A 24,817-nucleotide genomic window follows, 5' to 3' on the forward strand; every position below is an offset into this window, starting at 1 on the left:
AAAACATATATTATATATATATATATATGCATTTAATGATGTTCCTGGTTTTTTAAATTTTGTTTTAATTTTGATATAATATTTATATATATATATATATATATATAATATGTATAATCCTGATGAGGTATGTGTTTCTCTTATTTAATTTATCATTTTTAAAATGGTTTTGAATATATTATTATTTCATATCCTTTCATTTAATCATGTTATGACATAAATTTTATATTTATATTTATTCTTCCATTATTTTTGTTTGTTTGTTTGTTTTTTTTTTTTTTTTTTTTTTTAAATATTTAAAATGTTTATGAAACTGATATATGCTTGGTCCATATACATTTTGATATACACTAAATGTAACTCTTATATTCTGAGAAAAAAATATTTGGATAATTTATTTTTTGTCAATTATGATAGAGTTCCTTTTTATGATTATAATAAGAGATGTATTGTATATGACAAAGCTAATAAGGGATTGAGATTAAAAAACCAGAGAATATATAAAAATGAAGAAAATGATGAAAGAAAGAAATTAAAGAATAATAGATTTACAAGGTGTTATCTGTTAAACAACAATGAATTTAGACAATATGATAAAAAATTAAAGAAGAGAAGAAAAGATAAAGAAAGTAATCTTTATAGTAGTAAGTTTGATAAGATGTTTAAAGAATCATTTAATGAAGATGATAAATTAAAAAAAAGTGAATTAATATCTATCTTAGCTTGTATATGTACAAATATTGTAATTGAATTTTTAAAATTAAAAGAAGAAAAGAAAACTGATGATTTTACATATACTTTTGATTATAGTGTTATGAATGTATTAAAGATGGTAAATTTTGAATATGATGTAAATGAAGAATTAAAAAAACAAAAAAAGAAAAAAAAAATGAATAAAACATATACATCATTATATGGAGATAATAAAAAAAGTGATAATTATAATGACAATATAAATATCTTAAAAAAAAATGAGGATCCAACAATTAATAATTCTTTATTTGATAAAGAAAGATTTTCTGAAAATGATAAAATAGAAATGTTTGAAGAAACAAAAGAAATAAATATTGATATTAATAATAAAAACACAAAAGAAGAAAATGAATTATTAGATATGTATATTCAAAAATTAGAATTTAATACTCTCGAAATGAAAGATATTAAAACGTATATTGATTTATTTTTTGGAAAAAATACATATGAAAAAGTGTTTGTAAAAAATAATATAAATATTAATAAAATATTTGATGTGTTGCATACAGCCTTATTTGATAAGACACAAGAAAGAGAAAATGTCATGCAACTACAACAGTTTGTTGATGATCAAGAAAAGAAATTAAATGAAAAAAAAATTAATGTTAGAAATGTTAATACATTTAATGATTATTTGGATAAATATGTGTCATTAGAAGAGGAGAAAAATATAAATGATCTTGATAATATTTTGTATGATGATGAAAAGTATGAGAAGGAAGATATGACAAGAGAAAAGAAAGGTATGCAAAAAAAAAAAAAAAAGAAGCAAACAAAAACATTAGATAGGGTCAACATGGATACTGACAATAATGATAATGATGATATTGATAATGATGATAATGATATTGATAATGATGATAATGATATTGATAATGATGATAATGATATTGATAATGATGATGATAATAATAATAATAGTGGTGGTAATAATAACAATAGTGGTGGTAATAATAACAACAGTGGTGGTAATGATTATAATTATGATAATAATGAAGACAACAACAACAACAATAATAATAATAATAATAATAGTCATAGTAATAAACATGATAATTATTCCAATGATCATTCTATTGATCAACATAATGAAGATAATCACAATACTAATAATCATCATATGAATCAAAAGACACAACATAATAATTATCACAATCAAGATAATAGATATATTAATAATATTAATGTGGACAATAATGAAGATGAAAAAAAAGATAATGAACAAGAAAAGAAATTTTTAAGCGGACTTTCTTATGCTCTAATTAAAGGTTGCAATATGCAAATGGAAAATAATGAAGAAGAAATGAATGAAGAAAAAATCAGTGAAGAAAAAATTAGTGAAGAAGAAATGAATGAAGAAAAAATTAGTGAAGAAGAAAATGACAGCAGTTCTACCACTTATGATGATAAAAAAATTGAATTTTGTCATAACAAAAATCATATTATATTATTAAATTTTCTTTATAATAATAAATACAATATAGAATTTCGATCAGATATTGGAGTTGTAGCATATGATATATTGAATAATGAATTTGTAGAAGATAATATTGAAGAATGTCTTATTAAAGATATGAAGTTAAATAATATATTTGATAAAGATATTATTAGTACATTTGAAAATATAAAAAATCTTAATTTAAATGTAATATGTTCTTATCCATATAAAAAACGATTTTATCAAAAACAAAAATTAATTAAAGATATTAATAACAAAATAAATTTCAATAATTTGAATGATAAAATGTTACATATGTTATTATATATTTATTTTATCATATGGGGAGATGATTTGCATTTCTATGAATTAAAAAAGGTTCATATAGAACATATAATAACAAAAGAGGATATAAATAAATCAATAAATATAAATAATAATGTAGATAATAAAAATGAAAATATATCATCATGTGCACATAATTTTTTTGTAAATTATAAATATAATGATAATGACGATATATTAATCGATAGTGATACATATAATAATAATACTTTATCAAACAATAAAAATAATTTATTTGATTCTTCATTTTTTGAGAATGATTATATATCATTAAATTTAAAAATATTTATTAATAATAAAAAACAAATAAATAATTTTGATGAATTAAAAAATGTTTTTAAATCATATAAATGTAATCTTAGTAAATATATACAAAATTTTTTAAATAATATAAATGAAAAAGACCTTAATTTTGTAACTCCAGAATATTTTATAAAAAATTATACATATGATGCAAAAGATGATTTTATAAATATAACTGAAATTTTATATAAATGTAAACTACAAAGTAGATATATTTCTTTATTTCAAGAAAAAACTAATAGCGATGAAATAAATAAAAAGAGAGATTTTAAGTTATATTATTCTTGTCCAACATTTGATCATATGGTTAATAGAAAAATGAATATATTAAAAAATAAATATATGTTTATAAAGAATTTTAAATATAATATTTTTAAAACAAACAACAACAATAATAATAATAATATAAATCTTTATAATTGTAACTATTCAGAGACCCTTAATGGAAAACGTTCATTTTTTTTATGTGCTAAAAAAAAAAAATATGAAACCCAAAATAAAAAGGATCAATCAAAATATTATCAAACCAATCATGCAAATAATAATATAGCTACTTGTGATTTTCTATCAAATGATCTATTTGAGGAAGAAATAGAAAAATTTGAACACATAGATAATATATTAGGACATCAAACTTATGATAATCTTAATGAGGAAGAAATAGAAAACACAGATAACAAAAAAGATTTTTCAAATAAAAGTAATGATGATGATAAGAATAAAATATCTAATCCAAATGATAAGGGTTATAATAACAATTTAACTTGTGAAAGAATAAAAAGTAGCAATAATCCTTATATGCAAAAAATGTTAGAGAAACAAAAGTATATGAATAATATTTTAAGCTTGACAAATATGAATAATAATATCAAAGAAAATATTAATGTATTAAGTTATGAAGATGCTTATAGTAATATACAAAATGAGTTGAAAAATAAATCCAATGATAAAAAAAAAAAGAAACAAAATAATAATGATAATAATAATAATAATAATAGTAATAATAATAGTAGTAGTAATAATATGGATGAACAAAATAATGTTATTGAACAATTTGATGAGGATAAAATTGAAAAAGAATTAATATCGTTATTACAAAATAAAGATAATCATGATTTATTAAAAGACAATGAAGAAAAAAAAAATAAGGAATTAGAAAAATTAAATAGTGAAAAAGAAAAGATTAATACATTTTTTAAAAATATGAATGTTGAAATAAAATTAAACAAAAATGTTTGTGTAGGGTGTGGTGCTATATTTCAATCTAAGGATATGAATAAATTTGGATTTTTAAAAAATGATATATATGAAAAAATCATAAATAAAGATGAGGATTTAGATAAGAAAAATATATTAAATGAAATTTATGAAGAAAATAAAACAGATGATAATATATCAGATATGAATATAAGATATAAAAATGATTCTATAAATGAATTAAAAGAAATGAATATTAAAAACGCGTCTGAATCTGATAACGAGAACATGAACTATGATGGAGATCACAATGAAAATGATAATAATAATATTGATGAATATATTGTGGATGAAAAACAATATACATGTAAAAGGTGCTTTGATTTAAAATATAAAAATAAAATAAATAATAATTTAATTATTAATTATACTAATAATAATGAAATAGATGTACATGATTTTGAAAAGTATGTTATAAATATATTTAAAAAAAAATGTTTTATTATATATATTGTAGATGTGTTAGATTTATATGTTTATTCAAATTTGAAAAAATTATTTAATCTTTATAAGAAGTTACATAATGATAAAAGTAAATTGGAAGGTTTTTATTTTTGTGTAAATAAAATTGATTTGTTATCAAATTATAAAGAATTTACAGTTAAGAATTATATTTACAATTTTTTAAAAAGTAATAAAATCAATGTATTATTTAAAAATATTTTCCTTGTAAGTGCAAAAACGGGATATAATGTTAAAAAATTAATTTATACTGTCTTTATAAGAAGCAAAAATATACTTCGAAATACTAAACAAAAAAAGAAACAAAATTTGGATGACGAAGAAGATGAAGATGATGATGATAAAGATATGGATTCATTACAATGTGGAAAATATAAAAAAGAAAAAAAAAAAAAGAGTAAAACGTTTCTTTTTGAAAATTTGTTAAATATTAATTCTAATAATGATGATACAAATAGTGATGATAAAAATAATAAAATAGACAGTCTTAATGATAATGATTTAATCAAATATAATAAAGAGCTATTCTCGAATGATAATAAAAATAATTTTTCAAATGAACACCTGGATGAAAATTATTATAATGATAATGATTCGAATAAATATTATTCCAAAAATGTAAATATTTATATTGTTGGAAATGCAAATAGTGGTAAATCCTCATTAATAAATTATTTACTTAAAAACGTTAAAAATAAAGAAAAGAAAAATTTTTTAATTAGTCATAGTATAATACCAGGTACCACCTTAAAAAATATTAAAATAAAATTAAATAAAAATATAACAATTAATGATACACCAGGAATAATATCTAATAATTCACTCTTATCATATTTAAATTTTGAAGAACTAAAATATGTTGTATGTAATAAATTAAAAAATAAAATAACATCTATATATATCAATCAGAATGATTATATTTTTATTGGAGGTCTTCTATTTATTCATATATTAAATATTAAAAAATATTATTCAATTATGTCTTTTTTCTTATCTGAAAAACTACCAATAATTAAAAGAAAAAATTTCTCAAAAGATCCATATGTATTTATCAAAGAAAAAATAAAAACTGGATTTCTTTATCCACCTTTTACAGAACAAAGATTTGATGAAATTAATAACTTTAAAAAATATTATTTTAATATAAATAATCAAGCAACAGATATTAAAAATAGTTGTTATGATATACATATTCAAGGAATGGGATATATTACTTTTTATGCTTTTGAAAATATCGAATTCAATTTGTATACTTTAAAAAATGTGGATGTTATGTCAAGACCCTCTATAATGCCTTATCATAAAAAATTTGGTAAATTAAATTTTACAAAAAAGTTGAAATGATGACAAGATTTTATACCATACAAAGAAATAAAAAAATAAAAATAAAAATAAATAAATATAAATAAAAATAAATAAAAAACATTATAAAAGGAAAATCAAAAGAACATATATTACATATCATAAATGTTTTTACTTGTAAACATGACAAACAATATATATTATTTTCATTTTTTTTTTTTTTTTTGTTATATTGCAGTAAAAATGCATTAAATATATGAACAAAGATATATATAATATATATTATATATGTATCATTTACATTTTAATAATTTTTTTTTATATTTAGTTAACTCCTAGTTTTTAAAAAAATATCAAAACATATAAATTTATAATATAAAATTATATATATATATATATATATATGTGTGTGTATAATTTTTGAATTAAGCATGATACATAAAATACCATTTTAAAAATTCATAATTAATTATAACATATATATATATATATATATATATATATATATATATATATATATATATATGTATGATTATTTTATTTATATATATTATATAGAAACATTAATTAAGGAAGAATATAATATGTAAAATAAAATAAGACAAATCAAATGTTTAAAAAATTAAAAAATTTATCAAATAATATTTATAAGAAATGTGACAAAAAAAATAGAATATACAATAAGACAAATTCAAAAAAATAAAATAAAATAATAATAAATAAATAAATAGAATGAAATATATTAATATATATATATATATATATATATATATATTACCTCTATGATCATAATGTTTTATTATTCTTTGAATCGTAATATTCTCTATACAATTTATTATCATCCATTAGATCCTTGTGACTTCCCACATATATATTTTTTCCACAGAAAAAAATAATTTTATCCATATGATTTAAGTTTTCCATTACATGTGTAATAATAAATGTTGTTTTCCCCATACATAATTTGGTTAAAGCCTTTTCTATAGCTTTTTTATTTTCATTATCTAAATTACTTGCATGTTCATCTAAGACAATAATTTTTGAATCTTTTAAGAAGCATCTAGCTATACATATTCTTTGTTTTTCTCCGATGGATAATTTAGTACCTCTTTCTCCTACAATAGTGTCATATTTATTTTCCATTTTAATAATTTTATCATGTAATTCTGCTTTAATACTAGCTTGAATCATTTCTTTATCTGAACATTGGAAATTTCCATATTTTATATTGTATGAAATAGTATTATTAAATAATATAGTATCTTGTGGTACCACACTTATATTTTTTCTTAAAGTATAAAGATCTATATCATCAATATTTTTATTATCAATATATATATTACCACTATTTACTTCATAAAATTTTAATAATAATTTTATCAAACTACTTTTTCCTGATCCGCTTTTTCCTATGATAGCAACCTTTTCTCCATTTTCTATATGACATGTAAAATTTTGAAATAAAAAATTATTATTCGAATTAACAGAATTATTTATAATATTATGATTTTGTAAATGTGTATTTATATTTTCTTTTATTTCTTTCTTTAAATTTTGGGTAATATTTGGATTTATTTCTTTAACATCATTATAATTATATTGTAGATTTGTTTTATTATGATTTATTTTATCTAAATACCATTTTTTAAATTTATTAATAGAAGATGTTATAATATTATAGCTTGGGGTATTCCCAACATTGTTTTGACACGTATACATATTATTATTATTATTATTATTATTATTAATATTATTAATATTGTTAATGTTATTTATTATGTTGTTATCCTTTTCTGTAGCCTGACAATTTTGCTCTAGTCCATTTGTTTCTTCATTTAAGGGATATTTAAAATAAACCTTTTCAAATTTAATATTTCCATTTTTGATTAACATTTGATTTCCATAATCTGGTGATTTAATTTTCTTTACTAATATTTTTATCATAGATTCAATATCTACTAAACTTAACTTGGTTTCCCTATATATTGTTCCAAACATATTTAATGGCATGGCTAGCTGAAATAATAATGTATTTACTAAAATTAAATAACTAAATGGGAAAACATCATTTGCAATATTTAGATAGGTTAGATACATACATAGAAACAAGTTTGTATTTAAAATAATTTGTTGTCCAAAATTTAAGAAGGATAAAGATTTTTGAACATTGATAGCTTCTTTTTCATATTTTTTTTGTTCTTTTATAAATTTTTTTAATTCATGTATTTCATTTGTATAATATTTCACTTGTTCCACATTTTGTATCGAATCTAAAAATATATTAAATGTATTTTGTTCAGCTTTATTCATATGTTTTCTAATAATAGTTCTTCTTTTAGTAATTAATGTAGTGAACAGAACATAAAGAAACATATTAAAGCAAGTAACAAGTGATACAGAATAATGTATTTTATATGTTAATATATATAAATAAAGAATAAATTCTATAATTATAGGTATTATTTGAAATACCATAACATTTAATAAATTTGTTATACTTTTACATCCTCTATTAAAAATAAATGATAACTCACCATTTTTTTTTGATAAGATATATGTTAAATTTAAATTATGTATTTTATAAAAAAATAATTTACTTACAAATGTAGAAATTTTTTGACTAATATTACTAAAAACACTATTTCTTAATTCATTCATAGTAGATGATAATATTCTAGACAACACATAAGCACATAATAATAATACACTACTTTTATTAGTACTACTATATATATCTATACTATTACTTAAACTTTTTTGTAAATTTACATTTTCTATAAATGTAGATAATAATATAGGAGTATATATTATAGCCATTTTTGAACATAATAAAAAGAAAAAAGAACAAAATATTTTCCTTTTCAATTCTTTATTTTTTAATAAAAAATTTTTAAATATATATCCTAAAATCCTAACATTTATATTTATTTTACTATTTTTATTATCATATAACATTTCAAGTTGGTTTAATATTTTGTCTAATTCTTTAACTTTTAATTTTTCAAGTTCATCACAAAAAGAATTTTTTGTTCTCTTCTTATGTTTTTCTTCATCATTCTTATTTTCTCTTTCATAAATAAAATCCTCTTTATATCTATTATCACAATTATTTATTTTTATATTTTTTTCATTTTCTGTTCCTTCTTCTTTTTTATTAGTATCTGAACTAAAATATCTGTATGTGGTAGGATAAAACTTATTAGGGAATCCTAGTGTTATTATTTTTTTTTTTTTGTAGGGAATATTTTTTATGTATGCATTATTTATATGTTTCATCTTAATCTTAATATTGTTCGTCTTCACCTCATTATTATTATAATAATATATGAAACTCTCATTGTTTGTGTTTATTTCCCTACTTGCATTATTATTCAAATTATGGTTATATATTTTATGTAAATGATAATTTTCATTTGCATTGATATTACATGACAAATATTGTACAGTTTTATTTTTTCCAGTTTCTTCATTTTCTTTATTTTTTCTTTTTTGTCTTACATCATTAATATAATTAAAATAATGATATAAGCTTTTCTTCTCTTTAACATGAACATTATAATAATTACAAAAAATATTACTATTACTATTACAAATATTGATATTATTATTATTATTATTATTATTATTATTATTATCTTTTAATTTATCACAGAATAAACCATAATTTGAATTATATAACTTTCCTTTGTTCTTAAAAATATTTATTTTATTATATATATTTTGCAAATTTATAAAATAAATATATTCCTTTGTACTTTTCAAATTTTCTATATAGGAGTAGTATATAAGTGATGAATAAAATTCATCGCTTATTCTATTACTTCTCTTTATATCTTCAAAACATTCTTTTTTCGTATTTTTTAAAGTTGATACATGTTGACAAAATAATGAATGTGCAGATATTAATTTATTCGTAAAACATTTATTATAAAAACTGCGCATATTTCAAAAAAAACAACAACAAAAAAATAAAATAAAATAATAAATATATATATACTTCAACATAAATATAAGATTATATTATATAATTATAGTATAACACCATTTCAAATTATTATTTTTTTTTTTTTTTGCTATAACTTTCTATAAAACTTCACCATGACATTTTAACTAATAATTATTATATATGATATATGATATATCTTTTAATTCATATTTTATATAATCCTAATTTTTTTTTTTTTTCCAAATGAACTTTCAGCGAATATATATATATATATATATATATATATATATATTTTCTAATTCATATTAAATTTTCTATATATAGGACTTCTTCAATATATATTAATATATATATTTATTTGTTTATTAATATGTGTAAAAAGTAACATCACATATAATATATAAAAAAAAAAAAAAAAAAAAAAAAAAAATAATAATAATAAATAATAGTAATTAATAATATTATTATATGGAAAAATATAAATAAATTCTTTATTATAAATATATATATTTTATACATATAATAAAAAACAAAAAAAAAAAATAAATGCAACAAACTGCATTTCAAAGTGAAGGAAATAAAATATATAAATATGTATATTATAATACAAAAATTTTAGATATAATAAATAAATATATATAATATATATATATTATAATATTATTATTAATTATGTAGGCAACGTAGCAGGCCGCTATATACCAATATTATTAAATGCTACTTTACTCAATGCATATATTATTAGGGATAAATTTATATTATATATATAATATATAAATATATATTATATTTGAATAATTTATTTATATATTATTATATATATATATTTTTTTTTTTCTATATAAATATATAATATATATATTACATATATATTTAAATACGTTGGCTCATTGGGAAAAAAAAAAAAAAATAAATAAATAAATAAGATGTATTAATATATGCAAATATTAATACAACGTGAAGAAAAGAAAATGAAATATATATATAAGAACCTTTTTTATTAAAAATACATAATATATATATGTATAATATTTATTTATGATTTTAATTTTTTATTTATAAAATGCAATTCTCTTATACAAAAAATATATATAAATCTACAATCCCTTTTTTTTTTTTTTCTTTTTTTTAAATATATATAATTACAACAACAATAATAATATAATATATATATATATATATATATATATATTAATATTTCCTTTCTATTAAATTATAAGAAAAAATGAATATATATAAATACATATAAAAGGATACATTTTTGAATGTAGAAAAGAAAAGAAGAAAAAAATAAAAAGTTTTCTTTTTTTTTTTTTTTTTTTTTGAATTTTAAAAAATATATATTTTTATTACAAAAGTGAAGAAAAAAATGTCGTTCTTTCCACCAGTTGAATTAACAAGAAGAAAGAATAAGCTGGTCACGGTGAATAATGATTATTCATTTGAATTTAACGTATTAAAAAGTGGAAAGGAAAAAGCTAGTATTAAGTCCATAAGTATCTGCAATACATATATAGCCCTTGCTTACAATAATACAGTAATAATTAACAAATAAAATATATATATATTATTAATTTACATATTATTGAATATGTAAACATATTTTTGTTTATATATTTTCATTTTTTATTTTTACGTTTTGTAGATCATTTTTAAGAATTTGAGAGGCGAACAGTTAGATAAGAAATATCAGAGTAGAGACAATGTAAGTAAATTAAAATTTCGAGATGAAAAAATGTTAGGAGTAGGTATGGAAAATGGAGAAATTGAATTAATAGGAATGTTTTGTTATGATAGAATAAAAACTTTTAAAGGACATAAATCATCAATTAATGATTTAATTTTTAGTACTAATTTTCAGAGTTTATATACATGTTCACGTGATTTTACAATAAAAATTTGGAATATATGGCAAGGTATTTGTGAACATACTATAGATTATCATATGGATAATATAACATCCCTATTATTATATAATAACAATGATACAGATTATTTAATAAGTTCAAGTTATGATGGTTTTATATTTTTTTATGATATTAGTAAAAAGAAATATACAAATAAATTAGAAATACAAGAACCTATTGAATATATTTATATTTTTGAAAAGGAATATTTAATTTTATCAGTTCGAAATGTTATAAAATTTTATTCAATAACAAATTTTAAATATATTAAAGATATTGTTATTTCAACAAAAACCATTTTTTATATTAACAGTTTTAAAAAATATATTGTCGCATCTAGTTTAGATATGTCCATATATTTTATAGATCCATTTTACAAAAACACAGAGGTAACAAAAAAAAATAATAAAAAAATAAAATGATAAAATTAGAAAATGACATATATATATATATATATATATATATATATATATATATGTATATGTGTTGACATTGATGCGTATGTTTTCTTTATTTTCTTAGGAAATAAAAATCGTATGTATTGTTAATTATAGCAATCATCCCAAATCTTTTGAAGTTTATAATGATATTATAGCCCTTGGAGAGATGTAAATTTTAAAAATAAAAAATATATTTAATGATAAATTGTAGTACATATAAATAAAAACATATATATATATATATATATATATATATATATATATTTATATATATTCTTATTTATCTTTTTAGTGATGGTACTTGGTCTATTGAATTATATCATAAAAAAGAGAAACTATCCAAGAATAAAAAGAAGGATAAATCTTATAAAAAATGTTATGAGGTAAATAATTAAATAAAAAATTATAAATGTGAGTATATAATTATATAATATATATAACACCTTTTTTATTTTATATTTTATATTTTTTTTTATAGGATGAAAAATTTGTTTATAGTGATAAAAACGTGAATCTCATGGTTAAAAAGTTTAAATATAACGACGCCCTGATGTATATAATAAAGAATGAGTAATAGACAAAAAAAAAAAAAAAAATTTACCTGTACATTTGTAAATCATATTAATTTATAAAAACTTGATGGGATAAATAACTAAATATATATATATATATATATTTATATACATTTGAAATATTTAAAATATAATAAACATAAATTATTTATTTTTTAAACATTTTATAGTCCTCAAAGTACCTTATCTTTACTTGATTATTTTTCCAAGCATAAAGTTTTGACAGCTGCATGTAGAACGTATTGTGTTGATAGAGCTATAAGCATTTTAATTTTTCTAAGAAAAAAGTTTGTAGTCCATGTGTTAATGTTCGAATTATTTTTTTCTTTTTTTAGTAAGTTAATATAAGATTGATAAGAGGAATATTTTTTTTTTTTTTGAAATTTAATAATACTGTCTCAAAATATATGTGGATGAATAATATATATTAATGTGCATACATTTTATTTATTTATTTATTTATTTATTTATTTATTTATTTATTTATTTATTATTTTATTTTTATATTTTTCATATTATATAGGTGCAAACAAATGGATTTTGACAACAAAAGATAAACGTATTCTTGATGAATTACAGTTATTGAAAAAAGTAGGAAAATAAAAATAAAGACAATTAAATAAAATTATATTGAAGTATATATTTTATATGATTCATACATATGTATTTATATATATATATATATATATTTTTTTTTTTCTCGTGTAGGGTTTTCTTAATGTGAAAAAATATATGAAATGTTTTAACGATTTGAAAGATATAGCAGATTGTTTAAGGAATTGAAAATTTGTATATATATATATATATATTATCATATATTTATATTTTAATCATTTTAATCTTTTAAAAGAATATATTCATATATATACATTTACTTATATCCATTTTTTTAATGTATAATTTTACTAAAAAATTATATTTAAATTAATTATTCTTGTTTTATTGTTTATATATTTATTTATTTATTTATTATTTTTTTTTAAGTATTTATACATAAAATATAATTAACGCTTTAACCAGATTAATAAAATAATTCATTTGGTAAATATTTGAAACAATTTATTGAAATAATTAATATTAATTAAATAAAAAGAAAAAAAAAAAGAGAAAGAATTTAAAATGAATTAATTGGAAATAAAAACATATATCAAACAAAAAAAAATTATAATATATAAAAAAAATTAAATGTAATAAAACAATAATTATAAAACATTTTTATGTTACAAGCATATTAACATATTTTTGCTTGGAGTTTATTTTATTTTATTTTATTTATTTTTTTTTTTTTCGTTGTTCTTTTTATGACCTCTTTAAGGTATATATAATAAAAATATTTTGATTTGGTAAATTCATAAATATAATTGTCTTGATATTTTCCAAATAGATAATTTATACTTTCTTTTAGACATTTATTTTTTCCCTCTACTTTTGATACATATAAATTAAAAGAATGATTTATTAATTTGTTTATAATATATTTATAGAATATATAATAGTTAATATTAAGTGGATGATAAAAACCATCTATATAATTATATAAATATTTTATATTTTGATTATCATCATAATCATGTTTTTTTTTTTGTATTTTTTTTTCTGCCCCCCTTTTTAATAAAAACTTAATACACAACATTTGATAAAAGGTATTGAAATAATTTTGAGTTTCTACTTTTTTAAAATTTTTAAAAAATGATATAATACTTTGAAGAGGTACTATATCTATTGGTAATAATATATTATTTTTGTATAGATAATTTTTTTTAAATAATTTATTAAAATAAATAAGAGTGATAAAATTATTATGTTCAGAAAATGCTTTAAAATAAAAGTGTGTTAAAATTAAAGGAATAAAAAATTGTTGAATATATATATTTTGATTAACTAGAAAAAGTAATTGTTCTATATCTGTATTTGATAAGTATAACATATGTAATATATCTAATACATATTTTGTGTATATAATATTATCTATTGTTTTATTTATATAAAAAAAAATTTTATTTATTATGTTTAAAATTTTAATAAAAATAAATATGTATTTATCTCTATTTTTCAAATAAAGCAGTTGATAAAAGATGTATATAATATCTCTCATTTTTAAAGAATTTATATGATACACCAAATTATTGTCAACATAATAATAGTCATGTGTATTATTATTTTGATGATTATAAGATGCAATTTTATGTGTATCTATATGATGATAATTATAATTATTTATATGTGTATCACTTAATATATTTCCATTTATAATAAATAAATATATATTCTTCAATACCTTGTCTAATAATTTTCCATAAGAAAATGAATGAATAGCATTTATATTCCTTACTATAAACAAGAAAATACATAAATCCTTAGCATTGTGTATATGAGATAATAAATGAACTAATATGTTTTTTTTATAAAATGGAATTATATTATTATTTTGATAATCTCTATATTTATCTTCATTTTGATATAAAAAATTGTATGATTTGTCTTTTTGTTGTTCTTTTGTGTTTCCTTTTTGTTTTTCTTCTTGAACATATTTTTTTATATAAATTATGTGGACTTGATTAATATAGGAATAAATATCATTATATAATAATATTTTACAAAAATTATTTAAGAATTTTTTTTTTCTTTCTTCTATACTACTTTCGTTAGTAGAAACAAAACATTTTACCTTATTAATATTCAGAATGTTATATAAAAAAAGTAATTTATATTTATAATTTAATTGGAAATAATTAAAGAAATATATATCGACAATTGTTGGTAAGAAATATATAAGACCTGAATTTCCTTTATTAACTTTCAAATGATTTATTATTTTTCCAACATATTTATTTACATTAATATTATTTTTTATATATATATAAGATTCATTTTCTTTTTCATTTAATATATCTTTATTATATTTTATTAATTCAATATGCTTGTAAATATATTCATGTGTTAATTTATATATATACTCTTTTTCATCACAAAATTGATATAGCTTTTTTCGATAATGTTTGATACTACTAAAGTAATTTTTAAGGCAAAAATTCATGGACCAAACAACAAAAAAGAAGCACAAAACAAAAAAAAATAAAAATAAAAATATATATATATATATAATATGAATATGATGAAATCAATATATTTATATATTTATTATTTATATATCTATATTATAATTTTTTTTTTATATACTATTGTAATAAAAATAAATATTATTATATTAAATTCTCCCTTTCTAATTAATAATGACGAAAAAGTAAAAAAACAGACTTTTTAAAAATATATAGATATATACATTTTTGTAGCTTATAATGAAAAGTATATAATATTTATTATAATAAAAAAAATAATTAACCTATTTTTGTTTATTTTTATATATTTTTATTTATTTTTAATATATTTTTTTACTTTTTTTTTCTTTTATTTATTCTTTTTTTATACTCAAAGAAAGAGTAATATACATAAAATTTAAATTTGTGATAATATGTATTCAAGGTAATTGTTCTCATATCATAATTACGCTTATTTAATTTTATATATATAAAATGTATAAATAGTAATAAATATATAAGTATGAATATGAATTCATACATTAAAAATATAATATATATATATATATATATATATATATATATATATATTTATTTATATTATAAATATTAATCTATTACTATATCATTTATTCGTTATATATTATATATATTATATTTTTTTTATATAGTTATAATATATCATATAATATATATTATATATAAATATCTTAATTTTATATTATATTATTTATTTATTATTATTATTATTTTTTTTTTTTATTCATTCTTATTTTTAAAGATACATTTTTTTTTTGTTTTTTGTTTTTTCTGAACATATCATGAAAAAGAAGAAAAAAAAAAAAGAAAATAATATAAATAAATATATTATTATATAATATATATATAATATTAAGCACGAATTCATTTGAATTATATTATATTTGTTTAATTATATATTATATATATTATTATTATTTTATTCTCATTACACATATATATATATATGGATATATAACATTTTGTTCATGAATTTTCAAGTAAACTATTAATTCATAAATTTTAGGTTAAATGTTTTAATATTTAGTAATACAAAAAGTTAATATATATATATATTTATATATAATATATGTAATTTTTTTAACTCAAGTCCAATTTTTAATATTGTCAAATATATTAATATGTAATAATATATTATATATATAATATTGTGTTATTAGTTTATATCCTTCATAATATCTTTATTTTATTATTATTTTTTTTAATATATTCCAATATATTTATTATTAATAATACCCCTTAGGGTAAAGTTTTTAAACATACATGTTTATTCATCTTTACATTTAATGAAAAATGTGATAAATATAAAAAAAGAAAAATGAAAAAAATTATGAGTGTATTATTATTTATAACCTAAATATTTTTTTTTTTTTTTTTTCTCCATATATTTTATATATATATATATATATATTTACCCTAATTTTTATAATAATTTATTTAATACATATATATATATTTATATATATATATATATTATTTTTTTTGTTGATAATAAGTGTATTATTATTTTTATGAAATAAGGGCTTATCATAAATATATAAAATAATAATATTATATAAAGGTGTAGTTATACAAGCATATATATAAAAACGTGCACATATATATATATATATGTATACACCCTTATGTATACATAGGAGTATCACATTTTACATACATGTGATTCTAAAATAACTCCTTGTAAGAGCTGTGAAAATATAAGAAATATACTTTTTAATATTAGCAGTTTGAAAAAATAAAAATATATATATATATATATTATCAAAATGAATGATTTTAGTGAAGAATATGATTTTATGCAAAGAATTCATAAAGTCGAAGGATATAATGAATATAATATGAACAAAGGTTTAGAAGGTAATAAAGATGATGATTTATTATATGGAAAAGATAAATGTGAGAAAGAATTTTATTTAAAAAGTAAATATGATAAATATAGTAATGTGTTAAATGGTTTTGGAAAAGATGATAAATATTCATATTTAAAAAAATTAAAAAATGAAAAAGAATATAGGAAAAGATCAGAGGGTCCAACTTTTGGTCGAGCAGTTGTTGATTATGATTCTAAAAAAAGTAATATTAATGAATTAACGAAAATACATGAAATTGTTTATTATATACATGCTAATAAAAGAAATGTTTATGATTATTTAAATAAACAAACAGATTTAGAAAATAATTATTATCAAATAGAAGAGAAACCACAAAACTTAACTAATGATATTGTTAGAGAAAATGAAGAATATATATATTTAAATGAAAATGCTTATTATAAATTAAAAATAAATAAAGAAGATAAAGATGATGCAGGAGGTGGAGCAGGAGGAGGGGGTGGTCGTAATTATAATGATGGTGCAATACATAATATTGGTAATATGAAAATAAGATATACAGTAGATGATAATGGTAATAATATAATGGGTGATATTATAGAAGGTGATAATTTTTTATTAAATATTGCAAATTCATTATTTACATTTAAGGATTATATTAAAAATGTTATCTATTTTTTAAGTAAAATATTTCATTATAATTTTTTAGATTATACATATATTAAAAATTATTCATTAACAAATTATTTTGATAAGAATGTAAAGGATTATATGAAATATTTAAAAAAATCAGAAGATACACGTTTCTTATCTCAAGAATTTATATTAAGAAAAAAATTTATAACACCTCATTTTATATATAATTGTGTAGATTGTAATTATAATACCAATGATAATGGTATCATAATTTTATCCTCTATATATCCCTTTATGCATAGTTATGATTATAATCAAAAATTAAAAGATTTACGTAATCAAGAAAATGAATTAGATAATATATTAAATAATGAAAGAAAAAGGAGAAGAAAAACAATATTCTCTTTTGTAAACAAATTTAGAAATTTTGTAGTGAATAAAATATATTCAGATAAAAGTAATGTAAATAATATGAATAGTAGAATTCGTAATCAAAGTGAATATTCCGAATTCTTAAAAAAATTTGAAAGTAGTATAAATGAAGAAGGAGAATTAATACAAGATATAATATTTCCAGGGAAAGCTCAAATGATTTTTATAAATTTTAAACAATTAGAAAATAATTTTACTAATATGTTATCAAATGTAGAGGTAAAGAATGAAAGAGTTCAAGTAAGTAGTCTTATATTAGGTTATGAGAAAAAAGAGCATATAAAATATACAGATATATTAATATCGAATATATTAAAAAATATAAAAAAAAAATATCCTGATATGGTAATTAATGATGAAAACCCAGTAAATTTTTTACTTGAGCAAAAAGATTCTATACCTAGGAAATTATCAGCTGAAGCTGGAAATGATTTTAAAAATAATATAAATACAAATCTTAATAATAATAATAATAATAATAATTATGGGGATAACATTAGTTATCATAATAATTCAGTTAAAAATAATATGCATAATTTTATGCCTAGTACAAACACTAGTAGTTATACTAATAAGAATTTTTTATCTTCTGAGATGTCATCAGATATATATTTTAATAAAAAAGATTTATATAAATTATCAGATCTTAAAGATTATATTTATAATTCACCTTCTCATTTAATGAAAGAAAAAAAAAGTAGCTGTGAATATGTAACTTGTGTTTGTTTTGATAATAATTCAAATAATTGTAATTTAATAAATAATTTTGTGCTTGGTTATAATACTGGAAAATTAGAATATATTTATGGAAAAATAATATATAGTAATATTAGTCATTGTGATTTATTAATAGATTATTATTCTAAAAAAAATAAGAAATTTTCTTATGAATTAAATAAACGTATATATTTAAACGGTTCAGTTATAAAAATAAGTTTTGCACCTAATGGTTTTTTTTGTTTAATATTAACTAGCAGAACATTATATTTGTGTAATTTTTTTTATTTTTCCATTTATGAAATAACAAATAATTGTTATAATTCACAATATGTTAATTTCTTATGGTTAAATAATAATTCCTATGTAATATTTAATGACAAAGGACATATACATTTATATGAGAAAAATTTAAAGAGTGATGGATTTCAAGGCTTTTCTGTTGTCAAAACTTTTTTTATTAATCAAGAGATTTTTTTTAATTCCATTTGCGAATATCATTTGTATAGTAATAGTATATACCTATATACAGGTGAAATCGAAAAAAAAAGAAGAAAAAAATGTTCAGGACATTTATTCAAAAAAAATAATATCAACAATAATAACACGAATATAAGAAAAAAACGTACAAGTGAATACTTTTATAAATATGATTGTAATCTTATAATTATTGATTTAAATTCAGATATTCATAAAAATATATCAAATTATAAAGGAAAAGAATTTTTAAATATGTATTTAAAAGATAATATGAATGATATAGATAATAATATGAAAGAAATTAAAATGTTAGAAAAATTAATTGATAATGCAAATACATTTGAAGATGAAGATATTCCATTTGATAAATTAACATATATTAATATAAAAGATTTTAATAATTATATATCAACAATAAAAACATTCGGAAATAATCTATATATGAATAATGAAAGTGGTGATGAACATATCTTAGAATATGATCCATCTAAATCAGATGAAAATTTTTCTCTAAAAAAATTATTTGTAAATTATATTAAAGATGTTAAAAGATATTTATATAATTTAAAAAATGATAATATAGTTAATATATTATTACCAAGATATTATAGTTCATCAGATGATTATAATTATAATAATTTTTTAAATATTCGTTTTTTCACTATAGAGAAATCAGATAATAAACATTTAATTGCACTAGATACTGAAACAGATTTTGTGTATATATATAAGATAAGAAAAAATGTTTATTTAGATGATGATACCTTAGATAATTTAAAAAATAGAAGATTAGTAGGAGGTATAGGAAGTGGATTTCATTTCAATAATCCATTACAAATGTTTTATTCAACTTATATGAAAAAAGAATCTTTATTAAAAGATGAATGGAGAATATATAATGATTATATATATATAAATACTAAAAAACCCCAAAAATTTATTAAATATAATTTATTATATATTATTAAAAATCAAAGGAAAATATTTTTCCCCTTACATGTATATGTAATAAATACAAAACGAAATGAAAATGAATATTTTCTATTTATCAAATGGGCAACAATTAAAAATTCATTTATTTATTCATCTTATAGTTCTTTAAATAAAGTATCAAAAATGAAAGAATATTTTAAAAGAGATGATGAAAAATTATTAAAAGTTTTAGAGAACCCTAAAAATATCTTCTTATATAATATAAATGAAAATGATTATCCAACTTCTTATTTATATAATAATAATTCAAGTAATAGAAATAATATTAATAATAATCGTTTATTAAATAGAAGAAATAAACTTATTGATAAAGATTATTTATCAGAAAATGATGAAAATTATATATTAGGAAATAAATATAAAGATAAACTAAATAAACAACATGAACCATATCGTCATTCATATAGACAACATTTAGGTCCTGAAGATTATATGAATAAAACTCCTATGAAAAATATACCTAGGAATTTTTTTACTTCTCCTGTTAGTCCTAATAATCTTAATATGAATAATATACATATGATGAATAATAATATTTATAATATAGATAATGCCGGTAGATATAGTGACAATGATTTATATCATAATAATACTGCTTTTTATATGAATAATAAAGCGCATCCAACTTATCAAAATTATCTACAGGAAAAAAAAAATAATGAAGAAGATAGCAAATGGTCCTATTTTAAAAAAATGAATATATTCAGAAGAGATAATAAAAGTGATATGGATGATTTCCATGATGCCGATGAAGATTATTATAATAGACAACGTGCTATGTATAATAGTGATAAGGATCCAAGATATAGATCAAATAAAAATAGAAATAACTTAAACATGGAACAAGATCATATATTAAATGATATGAGAAGTCCTCATTTTTATTCTACTTCAAATCATATGAGATATAACAGATTACAAGATGGTACTGATGGTAGCAGCACCATAGAAAATAATGATATTAATAATATCAATCATATAGATTTTGTAAATGATATAAATAATAACCCTAAAAATAATTATGACAATAATTATTCAAAATATGATTCTTATAAAAATATTCGATTGGATATAAATAACACAGATAATATTAATAATAATAATAATAATGCAAACACTGCTTATAATAATAAAAATTTTATGAATAATGATATGTATCAAATATCTAGTGACCTTAGTTCATATTTAAATGATATAGAAAAAACTAATAATAACATAGGATATATTTATAAAAATAATAAAGACATAAATAATGTCGATTATATATATAATGAAAAGGATAAATATAAAACTGATAACCAAAAAGACATGACAAGTACATACCGAAAGTATATATAAATAATAATTGTAATAGTAAAATGTAAATGTATATATGTATGTTTTATAAAAATATAAAAAATAGCATTCATCTGTATTTTCATTCTTGTTTATAAATAAATTTGTAAATATTTATTTTTTTTTTTTTTTATGGAATCTTATGTCAATTTTTAATGAAGGTAAAATTCCATCTTCATATTCTTTTTTTTTTTTTTTTTTTTTTTTTGAAACAATCTGTTCCATATATATATATATATATATATATATATATATATATATATTTATGTATATTTTTTGTATTATTTATTTATTTTATTATTAATTTTTTTTTTATTAATTTGTTTAAAACATAAACCTAAGGACCTTAAGAGGTGCATATTTATTTTTATTTTTTTTAAAGAAATATATGTAGAAACATAACATGTGATTTTTATAATATATACGATCACATATAAATATATATATATTAATAATGTTTACATAATATATATGATATATATGTTATGTACATAGTTTTTATTGTTGAAGTTTTTTTATGCTAAGAAAAAAAAAAAGAAATGTTAAAAAAAAAAAATTTATATATATAAATTTATAACGATGAAATAAGAATAATGTTATATTTTTTAAAATTTTACTTTTTTTTATACATTAAAAAAAAAAAAAAAAAAAAAAAAAAAAAAAATTAAATTTTATTATTCTTTTATAAAATTTTATATTCTTTATTTTCTGAAAAAAAAAAAAATAAATAAGAGGAATATTTTTAAAAATATTATTGTAAATATTGTTTTTAAAAAAAAAAAACATATACACACAATATATATATATTAGATAAAACAAATATTTAAAAATATATGTGGAATAAAAAGATAATATAAAATATACATAAACATGTATAAATATATAATACTTTTATCATTTCTCTTATTAGTCTTTTTATTTATCTTACTTTTTTTTTTTTTTTTTTTTTAATAATTTATACACATATATATATATATATATATATATATAAATATTTTATAACAATCATGCAATTATTTTAAGGGTATATATTATTAATATGTGCATACATTTATAAATTCATTATTTTTTTTATTACATATATATAAATATATATATATATATATATATATATATATATATATATATATATATATATATATGTTCTGAACCATTTTTATATTTTCTTTCTTTCCCTTTTTTTTATTTTATTTATTTTTTTAATATAATTGATATTGAAATATATGCTATTTTATGAATATACAATTGTGTAAATCATATTTTTTTTTTTTTGCTTAATCCTTTTTCTTAGCAACTTTAGATGCTCCACTTTTCATACAACAACATTTGAGTAAAATTAATGAAAAGATGGAACCTGTTAAGAATGATACAGATACAAGAACAGCTAAGGATGGAAAAGCATATTTATAAATTCTATCTATATTTTGAAAAGTTTCATTCAAAAAATCTTTAAGAATATCCATATAATTAAGTGGCTTAGGTGGTTCAGATGCTTTTGCATTTTTGTATGTTTCTAAGACGAAAGTTTTAAAAGCTTCTAAGGATCTATCGTGATTTTTATAATCATACATCTTTCCATTTTTAAAATATAAAAGTGTTGGAAAACCTTCTATTTTAAATCTTTTTCTTGTTTTAGAATTTATGGTAACATCAATTTTAGCTACATTTATTTTTCCTTTTAATTCGGTGGCTAGTTGTGCCCAAGTTTTGCTCATTGCTTTACAGTGAGAGCACCAGGGGGCATAAAATTTGATAAACCATGATCCTAAAAAAAAAAAAAAAAAAAATATATATATAAATAAATAAATATTAATATAAAATGTACGTATATAAATATATATTATATATATTACACCTTAAGCGCATAATGAAGAAAGATAATCAAATGAATGTTAAAATAAAAAAATCATTTTAAAATAATATACAAAATATATATATATATGTATATTTATTTATATATATACTATATGTACATATTTCAATACAGAAAAAAGAATTATCTTATGAATTAATAAAGATACGTATATACATTTTATAGTTATCATTTATATTTAAAAAAAAAAAAAAAAAATTATTACCCGTAGTATTTCCAGTTGACAATTGTGTTAAATTCTCAAAATTTGAATCGTTTAATTCAATTACATCTTGAGAAAAACAATAATTGAAAATTGTAAAGAAAAGAAATATTATTATACTCTTCTTAAATATAGCCATTTTTTTTAAAAAAAAAATAAATAAGATATTATCAAAGTGTTTTAAAAAAAGGAAAAAAATCTAATAAGAATAAGAAAAAAAAAAAAAAAAAAGAGATGTAAAAAAAAAAAAAAGAATAATATAATAAAGAAAATAATGAAAATATTATAATATTTAACGAAAATTTTATTTTTTAAAAATATGTATTCTTTTTATTTTATTATATTTTTTTTTTTTTGTTTTTTTTTATATTTTATTATATTTTTTTTTAATTTCGTGTATTATTTTAAATATTAGGGTTTAAAAAAATAAAAAAAAAAAAAATATATAATTTTATATATATTATATTAAAATATATTGTTAATGTATAATTATAAATAAAAAAAAAAAAAATAAA

The 24,817-nt window shown here is 17.3% G+C and overlaps 6 protein-coding genes across 6 annotated transcripts; 3 read left to right on the plus strand and 3 right to left on the minus strand.

Moving 5' to 3' along the window:
• Window positions 1-301: 301 nt before the first annotated feature.
• PADL01_1351100 (conserved Plasmodium protein, unknown function) lies at window positions 302-5,902 on the plus strand (the record flags this gene model as incomplete). Its single annotated transcript, XM_028684074.1, has 1 exon — window positions 302-5,902. One exon carries the CDS (start codon window positions 302-304, stop codon window positions 5,900-5,902), a length of 5,601 nt encoding a protein of 1,866 aa, XP_028540188.1.
• Window positions 5,903-6,646: 744 nt separating this feature from the next.
• Window positions 6,647-9,802, minus strand: PADL01_1351200 (ABC transporter, (heavy metal transporter family), putative; the record flags this gene model as incomplete). Its single annotated transcript, XM_028684075.1, has 1 exon — window positions 6,647-9,802. One exon carries the CDS (start codon window positions 9,800-9,802, stop codon window positions 6,647-6,649), a length of 3,156 nt encoding a protein of 1,051 aa, XP_028540189.1.
• Window positions 9,803-11,175: 1,373 nt separating this feature from the next.
• On the plus strand, window positions 11,176-13,508 carry PADL01_1351300 (conserved Plasmodium protein, unknown function; the record flags this gene model as incomplete). Its single annotated transcript, XM_028684076.1, has 8 exons — window positions 11,176-11,343; window positions 11,452-12,102; window positions 12,236-12,321; window positions 12,446-12,536; window positions 12,632-12,723; window positions 12,896-13,059; window positions 13,249-13,316; window positions 13,434-13,508. 8 exons carry the CDS (start codon window positions 11,176-11,178, stop codon window positions 13,506-13,508), a joined length of 1,395 nt encoding a protein of 464 aa, XP_028540190.1.
• Window positions 13,509-13,983: 475 nt separating this feature from the next.
• On the minus strand, window positions 13,984-15,762 carry PADL01_1351400 (conserved Plasmodium protein, unknown function; the record flags this gene model as incomplete). The annotated part of the gene is made up of 1 exon (XM_028684077.1): window positions 13,984-15,762. The coding sequence occupies one exon, from the start codon at window positions 15,760-15,762 to the stop codon at window positions 13,984-13,986; it is 1,779 nt and encodes a 592-aa protein (XP_028540191.1).
• A 1,806-nt stretch (window positions 15,763-17,568) lies between these two features.
• Window positions 17,569-22,230, plus strand: PADL01_1351500 (conserved Plasmodium protein, unknown function; the record flags this gene model as incomplete). Its single annotated transcript, XM_028684078.1, has 1 exon — window positions 17,569-22,230. The coding sequence occupies one exon, from the start codon at window positions 17,569-17,571 to the stop codon at window positions 22,228-22,230; it is 4,662 nt and encodes a 1,553-aa protein (XP_028540192.1).
• A 1,271-nt stretch (window positions 22,231-23,501) lies between these two features.
• On the minus strand, window positions 23,502-24,441 carry PADL01_1351600 (thioredoxin-related protein, putative; the record flags this gene model as incomplete). The annotated part of the gene is made up of 2 exons (XM_028684079.1): window positions 23,502-23,992; window positions 24,306-24,441. 2 exons carry the CDS (start codon window positions 24,439-24,441, stop codon window positions 23,502-23,504), a joined length of 627 nt encoding a protein of 208 aa, XP_028540193.1.
• Between the last annotated feature and the right edge of the window lie 376 nt (window positions 24,442-24,817).

Source organism: Plasmodium sp. gorilla clade G2, assembly GCF_900097015.1.
Source record: "Plasmodium sp. gorilla clade G2 genome assembly, chromosome: 13".
In the NCBI taxonomy this organism is placed as follows: Eukaryota; Apicomplexa; class Aconoidasida; order Haemosporida; family Plasmodiidae; genus Plasmodium; species Plasmodium adleri (nom. inval.).